This window comes from Eptatretus burgeri, chromosome 8, assembly GCF_056783735.1.
Source record: "Eptatretus burgeri isolate ZD-2024b chromosome 8, Ebu_testis_v1, whole genome shotgun sequence".
Taxonomy (NCBI): Eukaryota; Metazoa; Chordata; class Myxini; order Myxiniformes; family Myxinidae; genus Eptatretus; species Eptatretus burgeri.
In genome coordinates this window covers 71,953,782-71,981,193 of record NC_140968.1, presented here as the reverse complement: position 1 = coordinate 71,981,193, position 27,412 = coordinate 71,953,782, and the positions used below count along the sequence as shown (strand labels likewise).

At 42.2% G+C, this 27,412-nt stretch overlaps 1 protein-coding gene across 4 annotated transcripts in view; it reads left to right on the top strand.

The window, feature by feature from the left end:
* The window catches only part of LOC147022022 (uncharacterized), a 126,161-nt gene that overhangs the window by 1,282 nt on the left and 97,467 nt on the right, over positions 1–27,412 (top strand). For 3 of the 4 annotated variants that reach the window (XM_085892573.1, XM_085892572.1, XM_085892571.1), the window contains exons 2-5: positions 7,223–9,592; positions 19,927–20,022; positions 22,741–22,911; positions 26,435–26,646. In XM_085892573.1, the coding sequence (XP_085748699.1) occupies positions 7,241–9,592; positions 19,927–20,022; positions 22,741–22,911; positions 26,435–26,646 (2,831 nt within the window). In that variant the 5' untranslated portion in view covers positions 7,223–7,240. The remainder of the gene's footprint in view (positions 1–7,222; positions 9,593–19,926; positions 20,023–22,740; positions 22,912–26,434; positions 26,647–27,412) is intronic. The other variant, XM_085892574.1, reaches the window with a different exon arrangement.

Below are 27,412 nucleotides of genomic sequence, written 5' to 3'. Positions count from 1 at the left end.
GTTCACAAGAAGAAGAAGCACAACAACGTGAGTAAGACAGAGATCCTCCACGAGGATCTAAAAACAAACAAACCCCTGTTAGGCCAATTTTTTTTTTAAAATACCAGTTGATCGTTGGAATATGCTTTAAAAAGGAAGGAGGAGGCCCTATTTCTTATTGTTATTTTTTTCAAAATTCCCGCTGGTTCTTAGTTCCCGCCAAATCGTGTACCTGACCTCCCCCCCCCACCACCACCACCACCCCCCTAAAAAAAATTACATGAGTCATGTACCAGCCATGTCAGTTTTCTACCTCCAAACAAATATGATTTGGGTCATATACCTGTTACGTCTTGTACACACTCGGCCTATTAAAAATACAATCCACAGTTGTAAACAAGTGTATTTGTAAATGTTTGGCAAAATACACAAAAACTACACACTTTTGCATGTTAAAATTATTGGCTATGTCATCTTTCTGTATAGATGTACAGTAAACATTTAATTCACAGATTTACATACGTAAGATGTGGACTCACCAATACTCCCTGGTCCGATTCCCCACTGGAGAAATCGGAGAGAACATCACATGGCGAGCGTCGCTCATCAAGAACTTTTCCCGCATACCACACACAGCTTCAGGACTTTAGGTCCCGTAAGAATTTGCAAACAAATGAAAACCATCTTGAACAATGAAGCTTAAATCATGGAAATGTTCCCCACGCGATTAGTCCACCTCAATTAGTCCCCACGACAGATGAGTAACTGTCAGTCCCCCATGGGATTACTTTTGAAACAGTGCAGCCGCTTCACTCTACAACTTCCTTCGGACACGGATGCGATTTTTATTTTTTATTTTTTCCCTGGGATGTTTGATAAAATAACAAAAAAAAGGAGGCAGCTTCAACAAAAGAAGCGGGTGGGGACGATCAATTGGTATTCCCTCCCCCCCAACCATTTGGCCTTGCGTGCATGAAGCAAAAACATACCTACTACTTTCATTCAAAACACCTCACTGCACTGGAAAATGTGGGGACAGGCATACTGTATTGTAAATGGTGGAGACTTGTAAATACCTCCCTCACCTGGAAGTGGCATTATACGATTCACATTTACCTAGAGAATTTGCGTCACCCTACCCTCCCTCCTGCCCTCCACTCCCCTTCTCACCACCAAGACTACCGGCAAAGATAAAAACACTCCTATACACTGATTGGGGCCATGTTGATCCGATGTTGCATGTCTGGATGTAATCGTCCCAGAACTGTGGGACAAGTAGCACGACAAACAATCACCGGTCCGTGAATTCTAGTCAGGATACAGAAGGTCATCTTGTGTGGTTACGCACACAATGCAGATCATCATGACGGCCTTCCATATATTCATATCAATCTATCCTGCCATTACAAAATTGTTATTCCATGCATATTGGCACTTACTCGATGAACGGAGCCTTTGCATGTCCAGAACATGTTTACATTGGAAACGACAGGCAATTCACCCTTGTGTGGATGCCATGGATTTGGATGTTTCACAATTCACATGGATAAGCCTGGTGTTGGCTTTGTGGTTAGGGTGGCGGCTTGGGATCCCAGTGTCCTGAGTTCAAGCCCCGTTGGCTGCTGAATTAACACCAAGGGGTTGACTCAGCCTGTCATCCTTCCGAGGTCGGCGAAATGAGTGCCAGTGTACTGGTCCCGGTGTATGCCCCGGTTAGAATAGGTGTACCATATCCCTGTGTGTCGTAAGAGGCGACCAGGGTTGGCGTCAGGAAGGGCATCCGGCCATAAAAACATTGCCTCACAAAAAGCCAAACCCCTGCACAGCAGGGAAAAATGGCTGTAAAAACGGTTCACACACACACAATTCACATGGATGCCACATGCCATGGATTTGAGCGCAAAGCATGCACACTGGATTGCAGGTCCAGAGCAGATGAATCATGAGGTCAACCAACTATAACTTCTCACGATTGTGCATTCCTAAGGCCGAGGTCACATTTGCCACGGCGGCCGTGGGGTCTCCAAAATCTACGGCCACTAGCAATTATACGGCGTCCGCAGTATTTCCACGGTCACACAATGTAGCAGTCTCATATGTTTTTATTTTTCGGGGAGCCGCATGGTGTATTTATAAATTGTGGAGACCGAAAACGTGGGGTTGCCGTATGGTCTTTGATTTGATGTCGCACGGTGACCTTAGGGCGTTCCTGCGGCAGCCATAGAATTTTCAAGGCAGACGCAAGGTAGCCTCAAGGTGCCCGCAAGGCAACCGCAGGGGGCCCTAAGGCGAACGTGCGGCCAGACGGACGGTAACGAATGGGTTAATTTTTTTTTTTACCAGTTTTTTTTTTCGGCTTGTCGAATTGCTACAGTGAACGTAGAAATGAAAAAAGTTATAACTCCCCGCTATAATTCCACGGCGACCTTACGACCTGTAAAATATGGCCAAACGGCGTAGGGCCACCTTGAGGCCACCTCAGAAACTCTGCGGCCGCCACACGTTTCTGTCAATTCAGAGGGCGTACGGCCGCCGTATCCTCGCCGTAGAGCAAATGTGACTTAGGCCTAACAATTTCTACACAATCTACAAAAGGAACTAGAACAGCATTATGCAGAGTGCATACCTCTGCCAAACTGAATAGTTTACGTTTTTAGTCCCACTGATAGACCGGATTTGCACCTGGACCTGAACCCAAATCAAATCTACTTGTTCTTGTTACCTAACAAACTCATCCACCTAGTTTTGTCATAATTCGCCCACAACTTTTGACATATCATGCTGTACATAGTTTTGGGCTCGATCTCTCAATTGTGGATCCACAGTTTGGAGAGGTTCAGGGCTTAAAAGGATTGAAACCTCGATGAAAAACGGCACCCAGCTGATGATCTGGGCAGTTGGGAAATCAGTCAATTGCTTATAAGTTAGGGTTATAACTTCAAATAAAATAGCTTTTGTAAGTACTTACCGTGTGTGTGTGTGTGTGTGTGTGTGTGTGTGTGTGTGTGTGTGTGTGTGTGTGTGTGTGTGTGTGTGTGTGTGTGTGTGTGTGTGTGTGTGTGTGTGTGTGTGTGTGTGTGTGTGTGTGTGTGTGTGCATGCATTTTGTTATGGCTGGTTTCCTTCTTGGGACAACGGTACAGTAATTGGTCTTTATTTTGATTTTTAAGATTCACTTTTATAAATTAGAACATTCAAGCATCTGGATCTTCACCAAAATCGAACGATCCGTCCCTGTCGTGCACCTGTCGTGCAAACCAAGTTTCGTCTGAATCCATCCAGAACTTTTTGAGATATCCTCCTCACAGACACAGGCAAACAGGGGTGAAAACATAGCCTATGTTCACCGTTGGTGGTGGGTGTAATTGGTGAATATGTAAAATTTGTATCAGCTTGTTCCTTTGCTTTGAAATTCTCTGAGTGGGTTCAGAATGGTGTCAAGGAAGCAACTTTCAACAGAACAGCGTGGGAAGATACAAACTCTGCAAGAAGAAGGGCACATATGAAGAAAATAGAAAAGCTGAAGATCTACTTTTCTACTATTCTGAGACACATTTTGCATCACCTGAAAGAAACTGGCTTAGACAATGAAAGAAACAAGGCAATAAAAGGCCAGGAAGACCCAGAAGAACCCCCTCAAGGCAAGACAAGCATTTGAAGTTGCTCAGCTTGCATGATAGAAGAAAATAAAGTCAGTAGCTGACAAATGGAATGAGAGCTGGCCTCAACCTTAACATCTCATCCAGCACTGTGTGCAGAAGTTTGATTGCAGCATATCTCCATGGCAGATTTTCAGAAAAAAACCTTTGTTGAGACGACAGAATAAGGTGATTAAGACTGAAATTTGCAAGGCAACCAATACTGGGTGACTGAACTATGAAATTGGGTACTCTGGTCTGATTAATCCAAATTTGAACTTTTGGATCTAAGAGATGCCAGTTAATATGCCAAAGACCCGGAGAACGTTGCGATACACAATGTTTGCATCTGACTGTTAAACATGAGGGAGGGTCTGTGACTGTCTGGGGTTCTATCTCAGCTTTTGTGCAGAGGAAAACATATTAAAATATATGGAACTCTAACAAAAGAGAATTACAAGCAGATACTGCAGCACCATGCAGTTCCCAGTGGAAATCGTTTAATTGGAAGAGGATTCATTTTCTAACAAGTTAATGACCCAAAACACACTTCCAATGGAGTAAACCAGTATTTTGAGAACAAGTTTACAGCTGGTGTGCTCAAGTGTTAGAATGACCACCCCAGAGTCTGGCCATCAGTCCGATTGAGGCGAGATGGGATTACTTTGAAACAGAAGAACAAGAGGAACCCAACTCACCTTCTGGAACTGTGGAAAGTACCATAGCATATTTGGCACAATGTTCTTGCAAGAGTGCTTCACTTGTATCCAGGAAACATGGGTGAAATAATGATGGCACTCAATAAGGCAAAGGATGAACACACAAAGTATTGATTGATACTTTAAAATGACTGTTTTGTTATTTACTTCAGCAGTTTGTTTCACATCCATTTATAAATGCTGTTAATTTACAATAATAAGAAAATATATTTTTCACTGATATATCAGAGCGACCATCAGAGCGACCAGACCAATAGTAGGTGTAACCACCCACCATTATCTCGCCGCAATCCGGTCTCCGAACCTCAGAGAGAGCTGCAATCCCGATGTCCAAACGCTTGAGCTCAGATGATAATAGAGACAGGTGATCATCCTCTCTTAGGGAAAGGACATTCCAGGCACCTACCCGAAGGGACCACCTCAGGTTAACCCAAGGAGACCGCCGTCTGGTGGACGACACCTCAGCACCACTCCGACACACTCTCCCGCAATCTGACCCAGGGATGTTACCCCGTGGTTTCCCTCCTATCATCAAAGATTGGGGGTCCCGAAGGCTTTGCCCCAATCCCATCATCCGGTGCGCTGCCCTGCGAAGGGAAGCTGCACAGGAGGTACTCCCACGGAGTGGGTTTTCAGATTTTTTTGCGTTTTTGTGTTTTGTGGAATGAAGGGTTTTACGGTGGCCAGAGTGCAAATCCTGCCACCAACCTCCGAATAAAAAAGTAACCCAACTGCAGGAGGATGTCTGTAGACACAGTTGGGCACTAGATATGGATGGCCATTGGCTCACAAGGAGCTCCTCCGTCCTTTGACAGGTTTTGTTTTTAATCCTGCTGGGTGTCCATATCCAAACACCCTCCTCACCAGAAAACCTGGTGGGGGAGACGGTTTAGTCGCCGACAACCCGACCATGGAACAGGTTAGTACAGGTTTACATGGTACCTGTAGCAGGTCACAGATCGAACCTGACCTGACACCATGAGATTTGTTACCTGCATAGTCCATGAGCATCAGTTGCGGCTGTATGGACATGTGGTTCGTTTTCCTGACGCTGATCCTGCTCACCAGATTCTCTCAGCGAGGGAGTCTCATGAGTGGAGGAGGCCGGTGGGCCGACCACGTGCCTCGTGGTTGCAGCAGGTTGATCGGCATCTCAAGGAGATGGGGATGGGCCTGGCATCTGCCTGGGGGATGGCCAGACGGAGGCCCCTGGAGTACCGGCGGAAAGTGGACGCAGCGACGCGCTGTTCTGGCACATGCTCCCATACCTGACCTGACCTGACTGATATATAATTTGATGGATTTACCCCAAAGTATGAATATCATTGGCATAAACCCAAAACTTTTGCACATTACTAACAATGGGAAAACTACTGGTAGTTTGTTGCACTCGGCTAAAGACTTGGCAATCAAGCATTGTTGGGATATGCTCGTCAACATTGGAGCTTGATGACCTTTGAAATTCACTTGACCTCATCCATACCATACATGACTTTTGAAACAACCTATGAATACAAACGAAGTCTTTCACGCATGCCCTTTGTGTGCATCGGTTCTGCTCGCCGGGCACTTTTAACCTGCTGTTGCTAGCATGAAATCTGTAATTCAAATAGTCTTTTAAACATAATTTTTAGCATTTAGACAAAAGAGTGGCAATTTTAAATTGGTGAAGCATAATTGTTCAGTTCATGAATGCAAATCAGACTCACGGAAATGTCGGAAATACGATAAAGATCCGTGGATGAGAGGTGTCGAGTTGGTTTCATTTCCTGTTCCTACAAGCGAGAGCCGGCTGTGGATACAAACACACACACACACACACACACACACACACACACACACACACACACACACACACACACGGATGCTTCTCCTTTTAGAAATAAATGCAAAAATCTATGTAATGTCTCTTGTGGTCCCAGAACCAAACAAAAACGGCCTCGAACGTTCAAAAAACGGCCGATATGTTTATAACTGCCCTCACAGTTCACACAGCTTCCACTCTTGCCTCACCCCATCCCCCCCCCCACCACCATTCCCCCCTCACAAACATGATTAATCGTAAATATCATTTTAAACTTCCCCTGTGCATTGACAAGCCCGAGATATGACCTTCCCATTGGTGTTCAGGGGCATCCAAAGAAGATACGGTATCTCCTTGGAAGTCTGCCTGAATGTTGGGAATGACAGCATCGTTTTTCCAATGGCAGACATCCATGAAATATATCGCCAAACCTGCCATGTTCACATGAGCTAATCCCGCAAGGGTCAAAGTCCATTCACTGATGGGGATGATCAGGGAAGTCAGGGAGAAAGCGCAGGTCCACAGCTTGCCCACAGGCCTTACTGGGTGCAAATCGTCGGGAGTTTTTGCAGTACGGGCTGTTGGATATCAACTTTTTGGGCGAGCTGATCAGAAAGTTCTCCAAATCTTTTGTTGTGCAGACACACCCCTTTCTCTCAGGTGCTCTTCCAAGTAGTTGCGGTTTCTTTTTGAAGCTTTGTGAGCCATTTTAGGTAACAATCCTTGTCTGGCACACCCGGTATATGTTCACTGCCTGATGACCATTGTTGCGAGGGGTTTCTGCACCTGCTCGCTGAGCAATCTGGGGCAGATTGTGTCGTTTCAAAAGTCACATATTGTAGTTTTTAAATATCAAAATCTTATCTTTTTACACTTGCTTTTTCTTAATTTTGCTTTTATTATCTCTTCATCCTTTTTTTGAAATGCTTTGAAATTTTACTTCTAAATTAAAGCATCGTAAAAGATATTGATTGCTTGTTAGTTTTTATCATTGTTCTCTGAGAAAGGGGGGTAGGGGGAAACTTTGAATAAATTATCACTTTGTATCTCATTTATTGTTTAAAATTGTACTTTTTTTTTCAGATTGCATTAACTAAAGGAATGGCCACTCAAGTTGTTGCAGAAGAATCTCTGGGGGAGTACTGTGCAAATGAACCAAACTTTAGTGAACCTCATGATAAAGTTCCAGAAAATGAAGATGCATCTCCAAAGGAACCTGTTGAAACGTCAACTCTCAATTGTGTGCAAACTGACAATTGTATGGCATTTAATGGTGACATCACCAATAACTTTATTGTGCAAGACAATCTTAAAATGAATTCTGAAAAGGAGGAATTGAAGAAATCTCCAATATGCAGCATTAGTGATGTAGGTTTGGTTTTGCAACCTCATTTGGAACACTTCAATGTCGAAAATTTTTCTGAAGAAATGTGCTTTATCGAGGATACTTCGGTGGATAAACTCCACCGCAGTCTTACTGATGGTTTGTATGGTGAAGATCTTTGTACAGGCATCTCACACGTGTCAAACGAACTTGGGCAACGTTGGCATACAATGGAAGACAGATACAAGGCTGATGTAATGGAAAAGGCTTTCCGTCTTAACATGGTTAAAGATTACACTTGTTTGTCTCACCAGAACCCTATTGCTGATTTTCAATTGCAACTTAACGCAACACAACAAATCGATGGCTGGGTACAATTCGGATGCAAACGGGATGCTATAAAACGGCATTCTGCATCTGCCATTGCAGACAAAAGTGATATTATGAGAGGCACGTTTCTGAAAGATGATTCGGATGCAAGCAATACAGACAATCTATTCCAGAATGGATGGGTAAATGGCCAATTTCTTCAGCACCATGGTGGAGAAAGTGATTTTGAAAATTTCCAAAACCTTTCTGGAAGAAGACTGAAAAGGATTTGTGATGATGTGAAAGATCGCAACGTTGACATATTGTTGCATAATATCAATCTTGCAATTCGAGAAATTGTTCTGAACATGCAAAAACAAATTGACAACCTCAAAGAAAACTATGAGCAAGTTGTGCATGACAAAATGTGTCTTGCAAAAATTATCACTTATCAACAGGATGAATGTTCCAAGGTTGAGGACGAAAATTTGGAAAACGGTGCTGACATTCTTGCAAGCAATGATGAGGAATTTGATAGTGTTAAAATTTGCATCAATGATTCTTGTGTTTTAAAGGAACAGTGTGCAAAGCTTTGGCAAATACATTCAGAACTGCAATTGGAGAACAACAAACTGAAAAGTCTGGAGTGTTCATTGAAAGAACAGATGCCTGAACAGTATCAGAAATTTGCACAGTGTGAAAAGAACTTTCAAATGAATTTTGTTGAAATCCAAAATGAGCTGAAGCAGGTTTTAAGAGAAAAGTTGGAGCTGGAGAAAAAAGCAAGCTCACAAGCTGAAGAAGTCACATTGTTGAGAAATCAGTTGTTGGAAATTCGGCAAAAGTATGGTGACTCCAAGCTTGATAAGGAATGTGGAATTACGATTGGGACAACGCAAAATTGCGCAACAGAATTGGAAAATTCGTTTGGGGAATGCTTAAAAGAAGAGAGCAAGTGTGACGTGTCTGGAAATTTCTCATTGTCTAATTTTGAGGAAATGTATTTAGAAGGCGTACAAAATGAATCGTACCTCAATCGTTTTTCAAATAGGGTGCTTCAGATGCATTTCTTCAAAGACCGTCTTGGAAATCTGCAAGAAGATAAAGATTTGTTTGTTCTTCAACTTGAGGAACAGGAACACCTGATGACTAGAATGCAAGGACAGAGTGAAGTTACAGGTTTAATGGAAAGTCAGGCACAGCTTTCCTTTGAATTCCAGGTAACTGCTCCACAATTACCAAGAGCTAATTTGCACGCTCCGGAAGAAAATTTTAAGGCAAAACAAAGTTCAATAATCGCAGTGTTGGAGCAAAGGACAGCTATGGGAAAACCTTTTCAGAATGATTTGGATACTGTCAAAGAAAGACGAGCTGAGTTGATGTCTCAGAAGCAGCAAAATCAGGAAATGCACGATGCATTGAGCTGTGAAACCCAGAACTTTGAGAAAGGTGATGCAAATAAGGAGCTCGGATACCAGCTTGAGAAGGAAAATAAGAGGATGGAGCAAACTGAAGAAAATTTGCGAGTGAACGGAGATGCATTGCACACTGGCCTGGCAAAAAAGGCAATCCAACCTGAAGTACATCGAAGCCATGCAGAAGAGCAGGTGCTGAAAATAGAACTTCTTGAAAATCAGTTGACAGTGGAGCACTTGAAAGTACAAGAGCTTCAATGCCTGTTGGATGAAAGACACAGTTTGCTGCAGAAGCAAAGCCATGAGCGATCTCATACAGTGTCTGGATTGACTGAGCATGAGTGTTGTATTGAAGAGAAACATGAGGATGAGATGCAAGCTCTGAAGGCAAAATATGAACTGCAGGTTAGTTTTTATTTGCATTGTTTGTTCAATTGCTTTTACTTTTGTGCCTTGCAAATGTGTTTTCTTATGGTATTGTCTGTCATGAAAACATTTCTAAGTCAGCAAGCAACTTTCTTTGAGGGGTATAAGGTTAAAAGTACATTGAGTTTTTTTTCTCCATGGGGGTTTAAAGCATCCTGTAGTTATTATTTGACACAAGACCCAAGGCTCTTAACTTCTTCGAGCTGCACCGACAAGCTGGTGAACTCCAAACCTGAGTTTTTTTATTTTATTTTTTTTTTGTATACCTTGGTCGAGGCTCGTATGAGAGCTAACACACAACTCACAGCAAGGAGGCATGAGACAAGAGGGGCGGGAGTGGAAGGGACAAAACATTGGGGAACAGACACAGGTGAACTGTGGAAGGGAGAGGGATGGGGATGGGACGGGGAACATGGCGAGGGGAAGATGGACATTAAAGGGACTTTCAGGAAGGAAAGCAGGAGAATTGAAGGAAGTGGGCTTGGGTGGATTATCGGGGGTAGAAAAGATCGAGGATTTGGATGGGGGAAGATAAGAGGTGGTGGTGAACAGCTGTTTTGAAAGCCTGGAGGGAAGAATGGGAAAGAATAGAGTGAGGAAGTTTATTCCAAAGGCGGGAAAAAGAGGAATGAAAGAGTGAAGATGAGCAGTGATTCGTGATTTTGGTAGTTTTACCAGAAGGGGGTTGTTGGCGGACCTTGAGCGCCCTGTGGAAATGTGGTGGGGACAAATCGCAGAGAGAGCAGGGGGGCAAGGCTGGAGAGGAGTCGGTAGAAGACAGAAAGACCACCGACCAACCTGCGGTGATTGACTGAGAGGCCCAAAGACTCAGCTTCATTGCGGGAGATGCCAATGATCTTAAAAGCCCTGGTTTCGACAGCGTGAAGTCGAGAAAGGTGGGAGGCAGGAGCACCAGCCCAGAGGGGAGAGCAGTACTCCATCAGGCTACGGACAAAAGCTTTGTAAGTGGTCAGGAGCTCAAGAGGGCCGAGGAAGGACTTTGCACGACGGAGGATTCCCAGTCGGCGACTGGCTTTTGAGGCAAGGTTGGAAATGTGACTTTCCCAGGAAAGGTCATGGCAGATAGTGAGACCCAGAAGCTTGAAAGAAAAGACTTCTTCCAGAGGATTGTTGAGAAAGTGGATGGGGGGGTTTTGTAAACGGTCCTTTCGAAGAGACATAGTGAGAGTGTGAGATTTGTCTGGATTGAAAGACATGTTCCACGTGTTGGACCAGTATGTGATTTTATCCAGATCTGCAGTGAGCGAAGAAGCTGCTGCTTGCCGGTCTGAGGGATGACAGATGGTACGGCAGAGGGTGGAGTCATCGGCAAAGAGAAATAGAGGATTTTCCAGAGAGTCCGAGAGATCATTGATGAAAACCAGAAAGAGAACAGGGCCCAGAACGCTACCTTGAGGAACTCCAGCCTGCACAGGAAGAGGGGATGAAAGAACTCCATTTAGGGCCACACGTTGACTGCGACAGGAGAGGAAGTCTGCGAGCCATGAGTGGAGATGGCCTTGAATACCATGGGAAGAGAGTTTGGTGAGTAGGGCAGGGTGCCAGACTGTGTCAAAAGCACGTGATATGTCCAGGGATACGGCTCGGATTTCCTGTCTGGCATTGAGGACCTCCATCCATTGATGGGAGAGCAGTAGCAGCATATCCAGGGTAGAGTGACCTGGTCTGAAACCAAATTGATGATTGGAAATCAAGCCATTGGAGAAGAGGAAGGATTTCATGTCTGAAGCGATGATGGATTCCATAACCTTGCTGATGATTGGGAGAAGGCTGATTGGTCTGTAGTTACAGGGATCTGTTTTTGCACCTTTTTATGCAGGGCAGTGATGTTAGCAGATTTCCAAGCAGATGGCAGATGACCTTGGGAAAATGAGAGGGTGAATAGAACAGAGAGAGGGTGAGCAAGAGCAGAAGAGCAGGCTTTGAGGACACGTGGGCTGATGCCGTCTGGACCGGTTGCAGAATCTGACTCGAGGTTTGAAAGCAAGCTCTCCACCTTGTCAGGAGAAAAGGATACAGAGTCCAGGGACAGTTGGGTGCGACTGGGTAAAGTGGGTAGAGATAGTGATGGGTTTGGGACACAAGATTTAGCTGCAAACACCGAGTTTAGACATTCAGCTTTATCACGTGTGGAATCAGCAGTGCGGCCATTTGAGGTAAGGGAGGGGATGGAGGGGGAACATACACCAGAAACAGATTTGATTAAACGCCACCAGGATTTTGAGGAGGGAGAGAGGTTTGAGAGTTCAGACTTGAGATGAGAAAGATGTTGTTTTCTGGCTCTCCTGAGGGTAGATACACACTTGTTCCGAGCTTTGTGGAAAGAACTGAGATTGCCCTCAGTAGGGTTTGCTTTCCATGAGGCAAAGGCAAGTTGTTTCAGGACAACTGCCTCGCCACAAGCTTCAGTAAACCAAGGGCGGGAGGAAGGGTAAGACAACTGAACACGAGAGGGGATAAAGCTGTGCATGAGGGAGAGCAAGTTTCTTTGAAAGAATTCCCAGGATGAGTTGATGTTTGAGAAAGTAGTGATAGGAGACCAGTCTGTAAGTTTGATGGCTGCTCGGAGACCCTGCCAGTCGGCTTGAGTGAAATGCCAGACTCCACGGCGGTGAGGTGGTTCTCTGATAACAGCCAGAGAGATGTCCACTTTAACAAGGACGTGGTCAGAAGAACCAATTGGAGCGAAGGAAGAGCAGCAGATATTGTCAGGGAAATTTGTCAAAATCAGATCCAGAAGAGATGGAGTACCATTGGTTGAGATCCGGGTCGGGAAGTTGACCGATTGAGTCAGTCCCAATGAGTCACAGAAAGCTTTTGTTGATGTCCCATGGCAGGTGAGAGAGGTACCCACACCTAGCCAACTGGCGTGATGACAATTGAAGTCGCCACATAAGAGGAAGAGAGAGTTTGGATGAGAAGATAGAAGATGGTCCATGTTTTCGGAGAGTGAGGTGTAGATGGAGTCATCACTGTTCGGTGGACCGTACAGTACACATATAAACATGAGGTGGGAGTGGAGGGGAAGCCGAAGCCAGAGGTATTCCTGGGGGTGTGGGGGAGTGAGAGCAGTGCAGGGAGAGTGAGGAATAGAGTCTTTGATGAAGAGAGCAACACCTCCACCAGGACGAGGCTCAGGTCTGTCATACCGTAAGAGGGAGTAACCAGGGAGAGATACTTGGGAGTCAGACACGTCTTGGGAGAGGAAAGTTTCTGTTAGGCAGATAATGTCTGGTTTGTCAGTGGCAACCTGCATGGAAAGATCTGAAAGGTTTGAGCGAAGGCCCCGGATATTTGAGGTCCACACTTTTAATGAAGAGGTAGGGGAGGAGGCTTTGGGTGCAGGAGGTGGAGGGGGCGGGGGAGGGTAGGACGAGGGACGAGGGGGGAGGTAAGGAGGGTTGCTGAAGGAGTGTGGGGTATTGCAGAATAGCGAGGGGAGGGGGCCGAATGAGGAGGAGAAAAGGCTCTGTGGTGCTGGGGGAGAGGGGGGACAAGAGACAAGGAAGATGGCAGTTGAGGATTTGAGGAGGTGGAGTGAAGAGATGGAGGTGAGAGGGCAGTGGAGGGAGGCAGGTTGGTGGATGAGAGGGGGGCAACTTAGAGAAGGAAGAGTGAGGGGGATGAAAGGTGGGAGAAAGATGAGTGGGGAATTTTTGAAAGAGGAGAGAGAGGGAGGCTTGGAGGGAGAAGAGTGGGATGGTTGCTTTGAGAGTGAGAGTGAGGGGTGAGGGGGGTGAGTTGGCACTGAAGTTGGAAAAAAAGAATGGTTGATGGAAAGCGAGCATCCATGGCAAACTGTGGTTTTTAAAAGTTTTAGGTCAGAGATGCGATTTAACACAATTCTTGATGGGTGCAATGAAGGCGAATTCAGAGCATGGAGAGAAGAAGCGCTGTAATAGTTGGATTTTTTAGGCAAGGAATGAAGGAGAGGTCGAAAAGGGAGCAGTCTGTTAAAATAGCAGAAGATTAGTGCATTGTGAAACAGTAAAGAGTACCACAAGTGTGAGAGAGGAAGATGAAGCATTATAAGATCGTTTTTGTTGTTAATATTAATGTATGAGAGAGTTCAACAGATTAGGTCATGGAAGTGTAAAAAAAAAAAAAGAAATCGAGGAAGACGAGGAGGAAGTTAAGAGGAAGAAGAAGTAGCAGAATCGGGAGAAGGTGAGCGTGTTGTTATTGTTGTTGTTGGGTATATATATATATACATATATATATATATATATATATATATATATATATTTTTTTTTTTTTTTTTGAGATGAGAAAGATTAGTTGGGAGAATGGGGGATGTTTGGAAAGTGGGGAGGATGAAAATTGAAGGTAATGGGGATAGAAATTGAAGGTAATGGGGAGAAAAAACAAACAAACAAACAAACAAAAAAAAAAAACGATCGAACACCGAGTGGAACCGGTAGGCCTCAAGCCTAGGACTAGGCCTCAAACACCAGGTAAGAACGTCGACATAAATACTCACAAAATAGCACGATTTTTGAAACAAAACCGAACTAGGAACACACATTAACATGTAGGTGAGAAAATTAAACAGTTAAAACGGGACAAATAACAACCGGAACTTAACTTTGAGGACGTCAGCAGGGAGCCCCGAAGGAGACCTCTTGCCGCTCAAAACCGGAACCGGAAGTGAGTTTATTCCAGAGCCAAAGTCAAAAGCAGTCATTTAAAACTGCGACTTGACATGGTACGTAACAAAGGAATTCTGGTGTGTGTGTGTGTGTGTGTGTGTGTGTGTGTGTGTGTGTGTGTGTGTGTGTGTGTGTGTGTGTGTGTGTGTGTGTGTGTGTGTGTGTGTGTGTGTGATATCAGCCTTTTTTACAGCCATTTTCCCCTACTGAGCAGGGGTTAGCTTTTTGCGGGCTTCTTGCAATCATGGTTTCCTTCTTGAGGCAATGTGTTATGGCCGGATGCCCTTCCTGACGGCAACCCTGGTCGCCTCTTTCGACACACAGGGATATGGTACACCTATTCTAACCGGGGCATACACCGGGCCCAGTACACTGGTACTCATTTCACCGACCTCGGAAGGATGACAGGCTGAGTTAACCCCCTGGTGTTAATTCAGTGGCCAACGGGGATCAAACTCAGGGTCCTAGGATCCCAAGCCAGCCACCCTTAACCACTACGCCAACACCAGGCTATATATATATATATATATACACATATACACAGTATGCACGAGTTGTGTTCAAAAAGTATCCAACCTTAATTTTTCGTGCATAAACAAATGAAGCTAGGGAGGCGTGGGTTGGTGCACATCTGTAGGCGATCTTAATTCGTATGCGTGAATATTTTCCCGCCTGCAGAAGCTGTCAGTCGCCGACAGACCGCCGATGAGTGAGGAAGTGTAAGTGAGTGCTGTCGTATTTTCGTTTTTGACAAAATGACGGTAAAACTTGAACAACGCTACTGCATCAAATTTTGTGTAAAGCTTGGCGATTCCCGAGTGGAAACGATCCGCAAGATTCAATGGGCATCACACAGATAAAAGAGTGGTTTAACCGCTTCAAAGATGGTCGCACATCAGTGGAAAGTGAAGCACGTTCTGGTAGGCCCTCAACAGCTAGAAATGAGATCGTCATTGACCAAGTGAGGACCCTGCTGATGCAGGATCGTCGAATCACGATCAGAGAACTTGCAGACGAGGCGGGCATCAGCATTGGATCTGTTCATTCCATTGTGACTGAGGATTTGGGCTTAAGGAGAATCTCAGCGAAGTTCGTGCCAAAGCTGCTAACGATCGAGCAGAAGCAACTCCGTTTGGAGATCGCACAGGATATGCTGGAGACTGTGAACAGCGATCCCAACTTCTTCAACACAGTGATCACTGGCGATGAGACCACAGTGATCCGTCATTTTGTCAAATACGAAAATCCGACAGTGCTCGCTTACACTTCCTCACTCATCGGCGGTCTGTCGGCGACTCACAGCTTCTGCAGGCAGGAAAATATTCACGCATATGAATTAGGATCGCCTACATACAGTACGTGCACCAAACCACAAACCACAAATGCGTTTGCACGCATTTGTTTACGCACGGAAAATTAAGGTTGGATACTTTTTGAACACACCTCATATATATTATATTATAAATATATATATATATATTTATATGTATTATTTTATATAATATAATATAATATATGTTTTATTTATATTATATATATTATATATTATATTGTGTATATATATTACATATATATTTTTTATTATATATATTATTTATTATATATTGTTACGGTTGTGGAAATTCACAGAACACCATTCAGGTATCCCAGAGATCAGTTATGTCGATAAGTGTGTGTTCAGATAGATTTCCCTACCGATGTCTAAAGGGTTTATTCGTGTAACCGGGCTGTGATCTTTGAAGTAGTGTTTTTCTTTTGCTAACCTTTATTTTGGACCAACCACCTCTCAACCACCATGACCACCACCAACCGCATCTCAACAACCACAACCGCCTTTACAACAACCGCCTTCACAACAACCACCTTCTCCACAACTGCTTTCACAACAACCACCTTCACCACAACGACATCTCCTCGCCATCTCCTAAACCACATCTCCTCACAACATAACCAACAACGAACAGCATCGCCTCACCTTCATCTCCATTGCGCCGCCATCTTTGCGCCAGCCACGGCGAGTTCCCCATGAACGGCATCGCCGCCGACAGATGCAAGGGTTCCCTTTTAGGACGGGGGCCAGTGATTTCCACAACGTCCGCGTGGGGCTGGTGATTCCTGCAACGTCCGCTTTGTTAGCGTTTCGCGACAATTCCGATCGGGATGCCAGGAGGGACGGAGCCAGCGGGGCGTCAGAGGTCAGAGGGGAGAGATCAAAAACTCACCCACGGACCCCATAAAAGGCGTGCTGGAACGCCAAATTGTGAGTTGAAGTCTGGAGTCGGTGGGGAGCTGAAGAAGTCTGGGTTCGCCGTGGATCTCGCTTGAAGAGAGTCTGTGGAGAGTCGGTTTGCGGCCTGTGAGGAGTCGCGTGGTGAGCAGGCAGTCGGGATCGTCGCAGCGGAGCCTGGAGCGCAGCCTGCCGTGCCGTGCCGAACTCTGGGTCGCTGGAGCGCAGCCGGAGAGGAGTCACCAACCAGCGGCAAACGGTCTGAGGTGATCGGGCCCCGGGACAGTCCAAACGACGCTGAGGAACGGACGGGCTCTTAAGAGAGCATCAACTCTAAAAGAGCAAAGGCCCGTTCATTCCTCTGAGGCGTTGTCGACTAGGCCCGATCGACCGGGCCGCACGACAAGGCCTGGGCCAAGCCGCCGTCATGCCAGCTACCGTGTGGACGGGACGTCGAGGAGCGCCCAGCGAGTCACCATGAAGGTGACAGGTAACCAGTCCGGTCTTTCGGAGTTCCTGCGTTCTCCACAGCTCCGTGAACTATAAAAACCCACGAGGTCCAGTCCTACCCCCTTGCCTTTCCTGGGGTTTTTCTTTGAATGAATGTTGTGGTGCCGAGTCCATTGTACATAATAAATAGACCAACGGTTGTAGTTATTCTTGTCGTGCTTTTGTTGATTGCATTGCTTTTCTTTGCCTTGCATAAATGTATGCATGTTTTCCTCGCCTAATTGTATACGTGCATGCCTGCATACGTGCTATAATAATAAATGTCCTTGTTTGAATGTTAACCTGCTCGTTGCGTCCTCTTCCCTTAATTGAACTGCCATTATTAAGTTCGGAATATAGTTGGTTCTTAATAACCGATAAGAGAATCGGGTCCGACGGACTTGGCGATAATCCGCTCGGCAATCGCAAACGGAGAGAGCTGCTTAAGCAGCTCGTTTCCGTACGAGTTCCGTCGAGGTACAATCTCTCGGTAGTCTGCCCGCACGATTAATTAGGTAAATCGACCATTTACCAAATCGACCATGCTGAAACTTTGACTGCATCAGCACTACTAATATATATATATATATATATATATATATATATATATATATATATATATATATATATATATATATATATATATATACATATATATATATATATATATATATATATATATATATATATATATATATACACACGTATATATATATATATATATATATATACATATATATATATATATATATATATATATATATATATATATATATATATATATATATATATATATATATATATATATATACCTACATATACATTCATATATATATATATATATATATATATATATATATATATATATATATATACCTACATATACATACATATATATATATATATATATATATATATATATATATATATATACCTACATATACATACATATATATATATATACATGCATATATATGTATATATATATATATGTATATCTATATATATATATATATATACATGCATATATATGTATATATATATATATATATATATATATATATATATATATATATATATATATACATATGTATATGTATATGTATATATATATATATACATATGTATATATATATACATACATATGTATATATATACATATGTATATATATATATATATATATATATATACATAAATATGTATATATATACATATGTATATATATATATATACATACATATGTATATGTATATATATATATATATATATATATATATATATATATATATATATATATATATATATACGTATACATATATATATATATATATATATATATATATGTATACGTATATATATATATATATGTATACATATGTATATATATATGTATACGTATGTATATATATATATATATATATATATATATATATATATATATATATATATATATATATATATATATATATATATATATATATGTATGTATATATATATATATATATATATATATATATATATATATATATGTATACGTATATATATGTATACGTATGTATATGTATACGTATGTATATATATATATATATATATATATATATATATATATATATATATATATATATTAGTAGTGCTGATGCAAAGTTTCAGCATACAAACATTTGCGTATGAAACCCCCAAGTTGGAGCAATATTTACGAGCTATGTTTTGTAAATTGGAATACAGGGACGCCTTGATTTACGCTCGAGATACATTCCGAAAAGCTGAAAAATAATTTTTACCAGAGAGTTGGTGTCAAAGCCACCCAATGCTCACCTGTTTATACATTTAGCATTTTTAAACGACTAGTCTAATAATATTTTTTATAAAGCATTGCAATGAAGTCTGATCCAAATAATTTTAAAGCAATATCTGTATTTGTATATTGTAATCCGTAAAAAATAGTGTGGTAGATAAAAACATCAGAAAGGAAATAACTTGCACCAAAAACTTTAACATTTTCACGCTGACGCTCACGCTCACGCTCATGCCGGGGGTATCGCTATAGCTCTCTGTTCTTCGAACAGGCGAGCTAAAAAACGTAAATTTAAAACGATTTTTCCCATCGGCATAACGCTTTAAATTGAAGATGTGTTCCTCGGTGGAAATTTCCAGTCCTAACCGAACTCAAACCTAAGTAAAGACTGTAAATGTTGACATACAGAATACTGTAAGTAAATACTAAAGACATAATAACTGAATAAATTGATAAAGTATTTAAATAAATGTTTAAATGAATAAATTATGGACGATTTCAAGTAAATGTGTATGGTACTCACCAAAATCCACAGCACGTCCAGTCCTGGTTGGTGTCCAGGCCTCGGAGATACGGGTGGGGGTGGAGGAGTTTTTGAGACTGACACACTCGACTTTATTTCGGTGGCATTACCAGTAATTGTCCTCTCAGCCGAGGGAATAAGGCCGAGCGTGAAGGCAGTTTCCACCAAATGTTCCCCACCCTCGAATCGCTTCACCACGTCCATTTTGATGTCCAACATATTTACGAGCCTTCTTGGTGGGAGTCTCGGAGAACTTGAGGGTCATTTACCACACTCATGATGAAGGGGTTTGGGAGAGTTTGGCACAAAAATACTATCGATGAAGGTCACGTGATATGTATCACTAGTGCAGTACAGACTGAGGGTAAGAGAAATGTTTTACTATACGATACAATGTACCACCACTTCAGTTGCGTGCCAGCATAACTTAAAAATTTTTCCGAGTGATACAAACATTCACTGGAAAATTACGAGGTGAAAATAGAAAATTATCCAGTACTTTGTCGAAGGCGTTAAAGTCGAAAAAATAGATAAATGAAATGAGTGTAAATCAAAGACCAAGTGTAATTGAGTAACATTTCCAGGATTGCTCTCTTTACCTTGAACAGCTTGCTGAAGCAAAAGAAGAATTGGAAAAAAGGCTGATGGAGCTCAGGGAACAACTTGATTCACAAAGAATCACACAGATTGCATTGATAAAAGAGGTATGGATGTTTAATGTCAGCCTTTTAAAAGCATTTTTGCTGTTTTTAAAAAGGGGCAGGGGGGACTTTTATTGAAGACTATTATAATCATTGTTGAAGTTGCTCATATATATATTTTTTTTGTAATGCCTCCACCGACAAAGTTGCCGGAAGCATTATGTTTTCAGGTTGTCCATCCGTGTGTCCGTCCGTGATAGAGTTTAGTTACTGCGATAACTTAAGAATAAGAACAGCTGAAAGGATCCAAGTTCAACTTGGTACAAGTATGTATAACTAGCTGAAGTACCCGGGAATACCTGGGAAATTTGCCCTATTTTCCTCACGCTAGTTAGACTGAGGCATTAGTTGTATGGAGAAAATTGGGAAGGCTTCTTTTATTCCTCAGATTTATGGAAGGAAGGCTTTATGCTGCCGTAATCCTCAGAGAGGTCATAGTTGAAGGCGGCCTTGAGCCACTCAATGTTTCTAGCAGCAGTGGCAACTGTCGATGTCCTGCCAAAACCCGGACCTAGAAAGCTGGAACGTGAGTTTTGTGCTTCTCTCGCCCATCGGTGTGACGCTCTATTTGCAGTTAGGCGACACTCTCTCTCTGCAGCTGACTCTGCTTGCCTGGCTCGTTCATGAGCAGATATATCAGCAGTAAGACGACTCTCTCTCTCTCTCTCTCTCTCTCTCTGCAGCCGACTCCGCTTGCCTGGCTCTTTCATGAGCAGATATATCAGCAGTAAGATGACTCTCTCTCTCTCTCTCTCTCTCTCTCTCTCTCTCTCTCTCTCTCTCTCTCTCTCTCTCTCTCTCTCTCTCTCTCTCTCTCTCTCTCTCTCTCTCTCTTTCTCTTTCTCTTCTCTTTCTCTTTCTCTTTCTCTTTCTCTTTCTCTTTCTCTTTCTCTTTCTCTTTCTCTTTCTCTTTCTCTTTCTCTTTCTCTTTCTCTTTCTCTTTCTCTTTCTCTTTCTCTTTCTCTTTCTCTTTCTCTTTCTCTTTCTCTTTCTCTTTCTCTTTCTCTTTCTCTTTCTCTTTCTCTTTCTCTTTCTCTTTCTCTTTCTCTCTCTTTCTCTCTCTTTCCCCCTCTCCCTCTCTCCCTCTCCCTCTCCCTCTCCCTCTCCCTCTCCCTCTCCCTCTCCCTCTCCCTCTCCCTCTCCCTCTCCCTCTCCCTCTCCCTCTCCCTCTCCCTCTCCCTCTCCCTCTCCCTCTCTCTCTCTCTCTCTCTCTGCAGCTGACTCCACTTGCCTGGCTCTTTCATGAGCAGATCTACCAGCAGTTAGCTGTTGCCTTGCGCGTGCAGTTCGATAATTCAAATAACAGGAAGAGAATGTGTATGTTTAAAAAGTCAACGAATACGAACATTTTGTATTTCAAAAAACTCTAGCGTTTTAACCATGAAGCCTTGTGTTACGATTAATATGCCGGCGCACTATTGAAAAACCTTTTTTTAATATATATTTTTTCATTTTTATGGAAAGCCACTTAGCGCATCCTGGAGCTGAATGTTAGGTCTATATGTGTGTAAAGTTTCATCAAGATCGGTTCACGTCTAGGAGCTTATTGGTTACAAACAAACAGACAGACAGACAAACAGACAGGACTGCCATTTATATAGTAGATGAGCAGATATATCAGCAGTAAGACGACTCTCTCTCTCTCTCTCTCTCTCTCTCTCTCTCTCTCTTTCTCTCTCTCTCTTTCTCTCTCTCTTTCTCTCTCTCTCTTTCTCTCTCTCTCTCTCTCTCTCTCTCTGCAGCTGACTCCGCTTGCCTGGCTCTTTCATGAGCAGATCGATCAGTAGTTAGCTATTGCCGTGCGCGTGCAGTTCGAGAATTCAAATAACAGGAGGAGAATGTGTATGTTTAAAAAGTCAACGAATACGAACATTTTGTATTTCATAAAACCCTAGCGTTTTTAAACATGAAGCCTTTTGTTACGATTAATACGCCGGCGCACTATTCGAAAGCCATTTTTTTTTCTAATGGAAATTTTATTTATTTTATATATATATATATATATATATATTTTTTTTTTTTTTTTTAATATATATATATATATATATATATTTTTTCATTTTTATGGAGAGCCACTTAGCGCATCCTGGAGCTGAATGTTCGTTATATATATGTGTAAAGTTTCATCAAGATTGGTTCACTGGTCTAGGAGCTTATTCGTCACAAAAAACAGACAGACAGACAGACACAGACAGAAGGACTGCCATTTATATAGTAGATGATGCAAAGATCAACCGATTCGATTTTGGAGTCAAGAGGTCAAAGGTCAGAGGTCATGTTAGGTAAAAAAATTCTATTACCGCACTAACTTGTGGACCAGTGATTCGATTTTAACCAAACTTGATACTGTAGTGTGCATAATGATGTAAAGATGACCTGATTAGATTTCTGCATCAAGAGGTCAGAGGTCATGTCAGGTGAAAAGGTGATACGGCTGAAGCGATTTTTTTTTTTTTTAAGTCAAACTTGATACAAATACTATAATAATGTAATAATGTGGGCAGAGGCATATTGGTTGACGTCATGACATTGAAGAGCTCTGTTCTGCTTTGTTTTTAAACTACCATTTCCCAGGCATATAATTGTTTTTTTGCATAATAAATGGATGTTTTCCCAAGGCAATGGATTTGGAGAAAGCTATGCCAAGACGTACCAAAAACCAGTAAATTCTCCTGGAGATTAAAACATGCATGATGTTTTGTGGATGGACGTGTGGTGCAGGTGCATGAACGGGAAAGGGAGCGCGAGGTGGCAGCTATAATTGAACAGCATATTATGGAAATGCAGCAATTGCGAGTCACCTTGTTCGGAAATCAACGACGACTTGAAAGAGGGATTAACTGCGGATGTGACGAACAACAAGAGGTTGAAGCGATGGCGAGGGAACAGGAGGTTGAGGAAAGTGACTTTTTTTCTTTTTTTAACAGTATCTGTGGTTCATGGAGGAGCAGTAACACATCACTCACAAGCTGAGACAATATATGAGTTGCCACCTGGCTTGACTTAAGAAAAATCACAGAGTTTATGGGGAGTGACGTAAGTTCCAGGTCACTGGGTACTGGCGACACCATCTTTGTGATTACTCTTTTTGGCTCGGCACGAAAAGGGGCAATTGAGGAGAAACTTCCTCCTCCCTATGCCTACCAACTAATGGGGTTTATCCATGCTCTGTCCTTTTAAATTCTGAGCATCTTGCACGGAAGTAGCCTCCACCATTCTCTAAGTCTATTATGACTCAGCCTGGTCAGAATCGAACCTTCAACCTCATAGATTTAGAGCTAAAGCTCGTACCATTATTAACCTCTGCCATTGAAGATGGACGGAGGTTTCTGTTTTCACCCCTGTCTGTTTGTTTGTTTGTTTGTTTGTTTGTGTGTGAACAGTATTACGGAAAAACTCCTCGACGGATTTCGACGAAACTTGGTGGGGGGATTAGGTATGGTCCAAGGATCATGCCATTAGATTTTCGACTTGGTCCAAAGTCCAATATGGCCGCTATGGTGGCCATTTTGAAAATATATTTGAATTTTTGTTTTTGCATTTTTACATGTTATAAGTGATTTCCAACAAAAAACATGCCAAAATTATAATTGCGGCTGATTTTGGAACTTCAGGTGGATATACCCACGTAAAATCAATTTCTGTCTCAAGGAATCTAGTTATGACGAATGAATTGAGTATGCAAAAGTTAAAAGTAAAAGGGAAAGTTGCAAACTATAACTCTGTGAGCACTGTTGACGTCAAATTGAATGAATAGGATATCAGGTTCACTTGAGTGACCTAGCAGTATTGGTGGCAGAGGTTTTGCACTCTACCGAGTGCTCCCCCTCTAGTTTACAAGGAATTTAGGCATAGGAGGAGGCCATTTGGCCCATAATGCCTGTGCTACACCAATACCAGATTTAATCAATCCGTTGATACCCCTTCCCTTCGTGTGCAGCCTTTTGGCTGCTCCACTGGTACTCATTACGCTGACCTCGGAAGGATGACAGGTTGAGTCAACTCCCTGTGGTTAATTCAGCAGCCAACAGGGATTGAACTCAGGCCCCTTAGGAACCCAAGCCACGACCCAAACTGCTAAGCCAACATCAGTTTCATAAAGGTTCATTATTTATTAAGCAACTTAAAGAGCAGGTTGCGGGTCACCAAACATGTTCTGAAAATTTATCAATATGATTATATGTGCATTAAATAGTTTGATGCAAACTATTGTGGTTGCCTAATTATTGGGAGAGTTAATGAAATTTAACTCCGAAGTTGTTATTTCTCGAGGCTGTTGAAATAAACAGCTGCATGCCATATATGGATGGTGACGTCACGTTCTCCAAAACAAAGCGGACGCTCACTCGCTTATTGAAGAAGTGTCCAGTTCAGCGGGCCGTTCTTTCGCTTTTTGTTGAGCTTGCAACTGTCTATATTATCCTTTTTTATTTTGAATTATTGTAGAACAAAGTTATTTGGATATTTGTACATCATGCCTCGTACGTGTGTCGTCATGTTTTGCGAAAATGGCTGGAAAATGGGTAACCACTCCAACCGATTCCCGAAGGAATCAAACATTCGCCGGCAGTGGACAAGATTTGTACAAACAAAACGGGCGAATTTTCCCCCAAAGAAAACGGGTAAAGAGGACCCTTTGGATAGACTTGTCATTTGTGGTGACCATTTCACAGCCGAGGATTACGAAGGCATAAACACATCTGATCACCACTCTGTGAATATGAGTTGTTGGTTGACAAGTTCTCCAGATACTGCTCTCTCACAGAATCAGTTGTTCAGTTTAAGTGAGAAAAACCTTGAGATGTATTCTTAAAGAGTACATGGAAAAACACAGAAATAAACTTTCTGAAAAACACAAGCATGAAAAAATTTCTCAACCAATCAACTTATTGTTGATTAACTTACTTTTTTAACAGCATCAGCAAATTGGGCTATTTCATTTCAATTATAAAAAATTGATCAATTTTCCACTTTTTTTTTCTAAATTTGGTAGAATATTTCCCAATGAGGCTAAACATGTTTTGGTATTTATATGCCACAACAGTCTCTTGAAAGTTGGGGTTTGTTCTAACTGTTCACTTTCGCTGGGGTTAAGCTCAGCTGTCAGAAAGACTTCAACGCCAAGGTTACGGTGTATAATATATGTGGGTCCATTATTGATTCATTCTATTTCTGACTCTTGAGTGACTTGAGGGTTAAAAATTATTATATCACGTCACAGACAAATCAAACTTTACATTATTTTATGCATTGAAAAAGAAAATGAAAATCTACAAACCAATCTGTCTGGTGGAGTCTCAGTGTGAACTGCCGGGCAATCAGTCCTGCCACTTGTACACGAAATAGGCCGTTTTCTGGCACTTGCAAGTGGCTCAAATTTATATGGCTCAGGGCCAGAAACTCCATTGTATAAATTCCCATCATCCTCTGACTCGTCCTCGGCAATATCGGAATGAAAACGCTCAATTTCATTTCAACTCTCTGATTCGCATCTCGCCATTGTTCACAAGCTGTTTCCGAATGTTCACGAAGTTTTCGGAGAACGTGATGTCATAGCATCTTCGGTAAATTCCGGTCTGTTTTTTGATCACGGACAAAAGTTTTGACTTAAAAGTTAATTTTGGCATATTTTGAGTTTCAAATGTTAGAAAATAATTGCACAACGATTATTAATGTGATACAACCTTCAAATCACGCAAAGCCATCAGCGACCCAAAACCTGCTCTTTAAGTTCATAAATGTTCATCAGGTTCATTATGCCACATACGATTTATCGATGTTTGTATTTACCTCCGCACTCATGGTGGACTGAGGTATGTTTTCGCCCCCATCTTTCTGTCTATTTGGCTGTCTCTCAGTCTGTCTGTGAGCGGGAAATCTCATAAAGTTATGGGTGGATTCGGACAAAACTTGGTGGTCAGGTTTTGTCTGAATGGAAACATGTGACAAGGACGAATTGATTAGATTTTTGGTGAAGATCTAGATCCGAGAATTTTTAAAGTCATTCTTTACCATTGAGAGATAGGACCAAAAACGATGTATAGCACGATGTTTCAAAAAGTTGTGGATGGATTATGAAGAAACTTGGTGGATGCGTTGGGTAGGTGACAAGAACAAGCCGATTAAGTTTTGGTTCAGGTCCAGATGCAAATCTGGCCTTTTGGTGGGATACAAAACGTCAACTCTTATGCGCTCTACCGAGTGCCGTTCTCGTTGATGTCCACAATGCATTCACAATACAGAATTGAAAGTGAGTGAGAATTGGTATTTGGAGAGTGGAAGTGATCGAGGATTCAATGGGTTTTGTTTTCTGACAATGACAAGTATTGTGCAAACTACTTTTTTTTGTTACAGCTTTGGTTTGTCTCGCATTGAATAGTTTAACTTTGTACTTTGGTTTACTTCTTATTTATAGACTGAGATGCAGCCTCAAGAAGACCTCATGAAGATGGTGGAGGTAATAGCAGAAAGTGATAACTTTCAAGTAGATAAAGACAGCTTGGAGAACAGGCTTGTGGAGAAAATTTCAACCTTGAGCAAGGAGCTTGAAGAAAGTAAGTGGGTAAATAGCACATTGAAGGAAAGATTTATCAGATGCTCTGAGGACCTGCAAGAAACTCAGAGGAGGTGAGAGGTACCTTTCTTTATGCAGTACTTCCTACCTCTACGTAAGCTGCTTATTTAGGATCCCAAACTGCTATTGTATGCTTGAAGATTATAGCAAAATATAAATTTCTTAAAGCTCTGGAAAAAAATAAGAGACCACTCCAAAAAATTTTTAAATCAGCATCTCTACATGTATGGCAGTCATTCCATTCCAGTGTCTGTTAATTCCAACACAGGCACACCTCATTCTACTTAGTGAGAGTCTGATTCGGTGATCACCTGAACCGAATCTTATTTAACAAGGAAAAGTATAAAAACCACTGCTATGGTCATCACCATCCTCTTGCAATAGGACCAGCTGGATGGCAAAAACAGTGCTAGTAGTACCTCAAAAGTAATTGGAATCAAAAAAATAACTATTGACCATGCCAAAAGAGTTGAAAAGAAAAGTTTTGAGTGAGGAAAAGAAGGGTTCAATTCTGGCTTTACTGGCAGAGGGATACAGTGAGCGTCACGTTGCTTCCAGCCTTAAAATTTCAAAGACGGCGGTTCATAAGAGCAAGGTCAAGCAGCAGACATTGGGGACACAAAGCTACAGACTGGCAGAGGGAGAAAATGACTTTCCATTGACCGGGATGACCGCCAACTCATTCGAATGTCACTCAACAACCATAGGATGACATCAAGTGACCTACAAAAAGAATGGTAAACGGCAGCTGGGGTGAAGTGCACGGCGAGGACTGTTCGAAACAGGCTCCTAGGGGCAGGGCTGAAGTCGTGCAAAGCT